Raw genomic sequence first — 7113 nt, forward strand, 5'->3', positions numbered from 1 at the left:
CTTTTTTCTCGACAAACCAAAAACAGCTGGACAGTCGGCACTGCTGCCAACAAACCTGCTATTGGCAGAACTGTAGTCTGGGATTTGGCGCTACAATTCGAATTCTCTGGCCGGACCATACCCCCGCCTCTGAAAAACTATTTTTCAGCCAAGTTACAAAACTGAAAAAACCAAAGAAAGGAAAAATCCAGACATGCCAAAAAGAACAAAAACACCAACACCAAAAAACAACACAAAGAAAAAATGCAACAAGCACAACAACTATTGAGTTGGGAGTGGATACAATTTTGTATTATTACTAGGTCGAACACGGAAACAATGATTACACTTAAAAACACAAATATGAATAATAGAGCAAGCAGACAGTATCCAGAATTTCTGTCTGATCAAGGACAACAATAACGAAGGTCCAGCATGATAGTTCTTCTTGTGATGATAATCAATCAACATCGATACGAAAGCGTCGGATTTTGGTAAGATCATCTGATGACAAGTCTCAAATTCCAGTCCAGCATGAGACAAACGACCGCCGACCCAAATCACACCTTTATCAATGAATGGAGACAGGCGACGTAGGCGCATAGAACAATCTTCTCCCTTCTCCAATTGCACAAATTCAGATGAAAAATGTATCTTCTGTACCACTTTACATAGATACCTCTCAGCAACATCGAAATCTGATTCTTCTGATTGGGGTAAGATTCGTAAGAATTTGAGAACAAGAATTACAATTCTCAAAAGACGACCATAATCCGAACAACAACCAATCAATGAATATATTGCATTGCTGTTACCATCAGGAGATTTTGTGACTGTCAACACTGACGGTTTTTTCGCCTCCAGTGGATCCACTATCTCTTCCATTTGAGTTCGAACGGGCCAATCGCATTCGTCCTCTGCTATCCAGGATGGACCTGAGAGCCACAACGGAAAGTTCACAAGCTCAACTGGTGATAAACCTCTAGACAAACAGTCAGCGGGATTTTCAATTCCGGCAACATGCATCCACTCCTGTATACAAGAATCCTGTATTTTTGCGATGCGATTACCAACAAAAGTTTGCCATTCCGTGGATGGAGCATTAATCCAACACAAGGTGACTGTAGAATCAGAGAGTGTGACAATATGAGACACATGACAACGTTCACTAATAATAGTGACTACTGAATTCATGAGTTCTGCCAACAAGAGTGCCGCACACAACTCCAAACGAGGTATTGAAACAACTTTGGATGGTGCTACCTTGGACTTTGAACACAATAATACAACTCTTGGCTCCTCGCTCTCTTTCTGCGACTTCACATAGATAACTGCGCCATAACCAGACAATGATGCGTCACAAAAACCAATCAAACTGATGTGAGAATTCTGAAACAAACCAACGTGACATGGAACAGCAAATTTCAACAATAGAGGCAACTCTTTTTGACAATTCTCCCAAAGAGTGCAGATAGACTCAGGCAGCTTCTCGTCCCAATCCACTCCTAATTTCCACAGTTTCTGGACAAGACATTTTAGAAATAATGTAAACGGTGACAAGAGACCAAGTGGATCATAGATACGAGCCATCACTGACAGAATAGAACACTTAGTAGCGACGACCTCACCACACTTGACAGAAAACTGAAACAGATCAGTACTAGGTTGCCAATTCAATCCCAAGATAGCCAAGAAGTTGTCTGCTTCGAAATCCTTGTACGAAAACGATTTCTCTTCCTCCGAGAATTTCCCCAACATTGATGGTGAATCTGAAGTCCACCTTGTGAGCGAGAAACCTCCTCCCTCAAACAGCTGCTTGGACCGACGATACAGCTCCGCGGCCTCTGACTCTGTGGCGACAGATGTGACTAAGTCGTCCATGAACATGTCTCCTGGTATTCTCGCCTTGGCTGCTGGAAAACGATTTCCATCCTCCTCTACAAGCTGGTGGACGGTGCGAAGCGTCAAATATGGAGAACTTGAAACACCAAAAACAACACAATTGAGCTGATAAATTTCGATCGGATCCTCCGGCAAAAATCTCCACAATACACGCTGATAACGACGGCAGGAATCCTCCACTAATATCTGTCGATACATTTGTTTAATGTCGGCAGTTAGTGCGATTGGGAACAAACGAAAATTAACTAACAAAACAAAAATGTCAGTCTGCAATTTGAGACCAGCATGAAGAACCTGGTTCAATGACAAACCCGATGATGTTCTGGAACCAGCATCAAATACAATTCGGATGGGCGTGGTAGTGCTGCTTGCTTTCACGATGGTGTGATGCAGTATGTAGTAACCACCTCGGTCTGTCTGATCTGCTACAAACGACATGTGACCCTGAAGTAGGTAATCGATCAATATTTCATGATATGAAATACGAGTATTGCTGTCAAGCTCTAGTCATCTCTCCAAAGTCAGCAGTCTGCGTTCGGCGACAGCATACGAATCTCCCAAGCTGCTGGGCGGCTCCGCAAATGACAAGGCAACAACAAAACGACCAGAGTTCACACGATGTACAGACTTCCGAAAATTTACCTCACACTCCAACTCTTCCGGTTTCAGTTGACAGCTTGGTGCAGGGCACGATTCCAACTCCCAAAAACGTTCCACAAAACTATCCAACGATGGACTATTAACGAATGGACTACAGATGGCTGTAAAACAATTCGACACATTCGTTGTTGAAGTGAGAATCGGCGCTCTCCCCATCAGAATGTGACCAAAGACACTATTAACAGTCATCAATTCGTGCGATTCACCCATACTAGGACTCCCACGTAGCAAGTGAGGAACTAACTCTGCACCAATGATGCCATCTATCATCACTTCTTGATAAGAGAAATGTCAGGCTAGCGTGTTATAAATCGAGCTCCCAGTTTTTGTCAATTTTTCATGGGTTTTCTTAAGTGGATCGAATTGAATTTTTGCTTACTAGTGTAATAGTATTTTGTGAATCGATTGATCTAGTTACTTTGTTGTTTTTTCTATTATCAAACACGGTAAATCGTAAAACGTTATGTCTCCATCACCAGCAGTTACACGAGCAAACACAGGGCTGAAATCTGAAAACGATAAGGCCACCTCTGTTGCGCAGTCGCCGGCAGCAAAGCAGCCCAAACAGAAAAAGATTCTACAACAACAACAACAGAGAGGGAATGCTGCCCGGCCTCATAGCTCTCCGCCTTGCTCAACAGCTGACTGCTCTGCTGTCTCCTTAGCAACCAAACAACAACTTGCGGCGGCTCTCGAAAAACTGTTGACGAGCGACGCCTTTGTTGATTGACTAGCTGCACGCCTCTCGGAGACTGTCAGTGCTCGAGTCTTGGAGGATCTTGAGGGCCATCTGCAGGTGCCTGAGAACAGGCTGGTCGATCTTAATGGCGAGATGGATGCCCTTCGCGCCGAGCTTGCTCAACTCAAGGAGAGCTCAGACATGCGACTGGACGGTTTGGCTCAATATTCCCGGCGAAATAATATCCGCATCACTGGTGTTCCTGAGGCGAGTGACGAGGATGTGACAGCGACCACGGTGCAATTACTCAGCGACAAGCTGGGCGTTCCGATCCAGCCGGCTGACATCGACAGATGCCACCGCGTCGGTCGCCTCGCTCAACCGCGTGACAACCAAGAGCCGAGACCTCGGCAGATTCTCGTCAAGTTTATCAGTTATCAAAAGCGAAGTTCTATAATATCGAATAGGCGTCAGTTGAGTGGTACTGGTTTCTCAGTGCAAGAAGATCTCACGCGTAAGCGTCACTTGTTTTTCCGGGAAATGTGTGGAAGAGTGGGTTTCAAGAACATCTGGAGTCGTGATGGACGTGTTTTTTGGAGAGACAACAACAGAGTCTTCTCTGAGTTCTCTAATGGCCCTAATGATAATGCGAATTCGGATCAGCTTGGTGATAGTCATATGTAAAGTACTGTACGTAGTTTCATTGCCTACCAAGCACTGATAATTATTACTTGGTGAGTTTATCATTGAAATGATTTTTCTTATTATTATTATTATTATTTATTTATTTATTTTTTCTCACTATTGTTTATTTTCCTTTCGATATTTATTTATTTCCATGAAGCTAATTTTCGACGAGTAATTAATAGAAGCCATATATTTTCCATACTTATGAACTTGATTTCACTGTTCTTTAATCTAACTCTGACAGTACTTTTGAATATGATTATTGCAATGTTAATTTTTATTTTTTCCGCTTCTCTGTGAACATGTATCCTTGTAATCTCAATATTCCTTGAATTATGATCTCAATTAGAAGAATGATTGTAGTTTGATCATTATGATGATTATTATGATTGGTCATTATAGAATTTTTTTTTCATGATTACTTGATGAGTTCATCATGGAAATGATTTATTCTTAATATTTTATTGAGATTGATATTTTATACGATTATTTTATTTTATAAGAATATTTTTTTATTGGATTACTTGATTGATTTCACGCATTCTGTAATATTTAATAAATTTGCTCTGTTTAAGATTACTTACGCCCACTGTTGTTCAGTAGTTATCTCACATCAAAGGGGGCTCAATTACGACGTCACCTACGATTAAATTGAGATTATCATTTAAATTTTTAATTTACCTTCCCAACTATTTGAAATAAATATTGATCTTTACTTGATTGATTTCACGCATTCTGTAATTTTTAATAAATTTGCTCTGTTCAAGATTACTTAAGACCATTGTCAGGGTACACTGTGATTTCATATATCTTCCTATAATAATATATTAATACATTACTAGTACATTACATTTCATACTAATGGATGTGAGCGTATCTGAGTTAGCACGACTGCTAGATGGTCACTCGTCTTCTCTCAGGTTCTGTCATATCAATGCTGAATCTTCACCTGGTCATTTCGATGATTTCAGCGAGACATTTTCCACTATTTTGAATTTTGATATAATAGGTGTTAGTGAATCCTGGCTTAAACCATCACTGGATTCCTGTTCTTTCAGCATTCCGGAGTATTGCATTTTTCATAATGATAGAGTCGGGAGGGACAGAGGTGGGGTTGCCGTGTATGTTCGCTCCTCTTTGTCACCCAAACATGTGTTATCTTCTCCTCAACCCTACTCCAACTCTCCAGAGTTTATCTTCATAGAGATCACAGCTTGTGAAGACAAAATTCTTGTAGGGATTGTATACCGGCCACCCAAAGCAGGTTGACTGTCACTCCTTGAGCACTCTCTGTTGCAGATAATGCATAGCTATCAACATATTGTCTTACTTGGTGATTTCAACTCTAATCTATTGAGAGATAGCTTCGAAAGGAGGCAACTCGTGACACTCTTTGATTCTATCAACTTCCACATTGTAAATAATGTTGACCCGACTTACCACTTACCCAATTCACATACTTTACTAGATCTAGCGGTGGTGAGTGATAAAGATTATGTTTCTTCTTTTGGACAGATACCTATGCCTTGCTTCTCCATGCATGATATGATTTATTTAGTCTACAACTTGAAATGTGATGAGTTGTCTGCAGTGAGCTATTTATATAGAGACTTCAAACATTTCAATGATGATAGATGTCTTGAGGATGCTATCAACATGCCATGGCACACTATAGGTTTCATTGATGACATCAATGATAAGGTTGCAGTATTCAATAATATGATTCACAGCATTTTTGATAGGCATGCCCCTGTGCGTACTGCACATCCTAAGCGGAAACCAATGCCCTGGATGAATGAAGAGATACTGATTGCCAGACGTGAGCGTGATAAAGCCAGAAGAGTATTTAAAAGGACCAGCAGCCAGATAGACTTTGAGGTCTTTAAAACTTGGAGAAATCGTGTGAAATCTATGAGTCGCAATGCAAAACTTCGCTTCTATCACAGGCAGTTTAATCAAAATAATTCAACATCTACTCTGTGGGATAATGTCAGAAGACTAGGAGCGCATAAAGCCAGATCTAATACTAGAATCAATATACCTCTTAATGAACTGAACGATTTCTTCACTCTCAGTTCAAATCAGCCAGATGCATCCAACGCACCACTGGCTTCAGACCATCTTATCATGCAGTTCAATCATAACTTGCCGGCAGAGAAATTCTATTTCTCACATGTTACTCCATCTATGGTGTCAAAGATAATATGTTCTTGCTCAAAAAACTCTAAAGGAATTGACAATATCCCAAGCTTATTTTATAAAAAATTGTTACCAGTTATTTTACCTTCTATCACTCACATATTCAATGTCTCTCTTCAGACAGGAAAATTTCCTGATCTCTGGAAATGCTCCATGGTGAAACCCATTCCTAAATCGACTAATCCAATCGCTCCTGCAGACTGCAGGCCCATCCATATTCTGTGTTCCATATCTAAGGCACTGGAGAGAATTGTGCATGCTTAGGTAAGTCAATATCTTTCAAGTTTTGACTTCTTTTCGAATTTCCAGTCTGGCTTCCGCCCAAATCATAGCACATGTACTGCTATGCTGCATTTTGCTCTCTTGCGCATAACAGATGACATACGTGCAGCTATGGATAAAAGATTACTCACGTTACTTATTCAGTTCGACTTGAGCAAGGCATTTGATAATGTTTCTCATGCCTTGCTAATTCATAAGCTGAAGTATCATTGCCACTTCTACGATTCTGCAGTAGCATGGTTCTCCTCATATTTGTCCAACAGATTTCAGGCAGTATTTGGTAGCTGTGGTGATTCCTCTAATTGGGGACCAGTTTTGAGAGGTGTTCCTCAGGGCTCTGTGTTGGGACCCCTTCTCTTCTCTGTTTTCATCAATAATGTTTCCTCTGTTTTCTCAAACTGTTCTTATCACCTATTTGCTGATGATCTTATGATCTACGCTCACTGTTCAAAAGAAAGAATTTCAGAAGCAGTTCAGTCCATGAACCAGAATATTGAGTCACTCCTGCAGTGGACTGATGCCCATCAGCTGATCCTCAATGCACAAAAGACGAAAAGCATCATTCTTGGCTTCCCAACTCTTATGAGCAGATTTGATCAGGAAAGACTCCCGGCTATCACTGTTGCAGGAAATGTTGTTCCCTACCTGAAGAGTGTGCGAACTCTTGGACTGTATCTAGACCAGAGTCTTAGCTGGAAGGAGCAGACCACTCATGTATGTAACAG

At 40.9% G+C, this 7113-nt stretch overlaps 1 protein-coding gene across 1 annotated transcript; it reads left to right on the top strand.

The window, feature by feature from the left end:
* The first annotated feature begins 5157 nt into the window (after positions 1-5157).
* Positions 5158-6373, top strand: LOC120355023. Its single transcript, XM_039443264.1, has 2 exons — positions 5158-5417; positions 5523-6373. Exons 1-2 carry the CDS (start codon positions 5210-5212, stop codon positions 6368-6370), a joined length of 1056 nt encoding a protein of 351 aa, XP_039299198.1. The 5' UTR covers positions 5158-5209; the 3' UTR covers positions 6371-6373.
* Positions 6374-7113: the final 740 nt, after the last annotated feature.

This window comes from Nilaparvata lugens, chromosome X, assembly GCF_014356525.2.
Source record: "Nilaparvata lugens isolate BPH chromosome X, ASM1435652v1, whole genome shotgun sequence".
Lineage (NCBI taxonomy): Eukaryota > Metazoa > Arthropoda > Insecta > Hemiptera > Delphacidae > Nilaparvata > Nilaparvata lugens.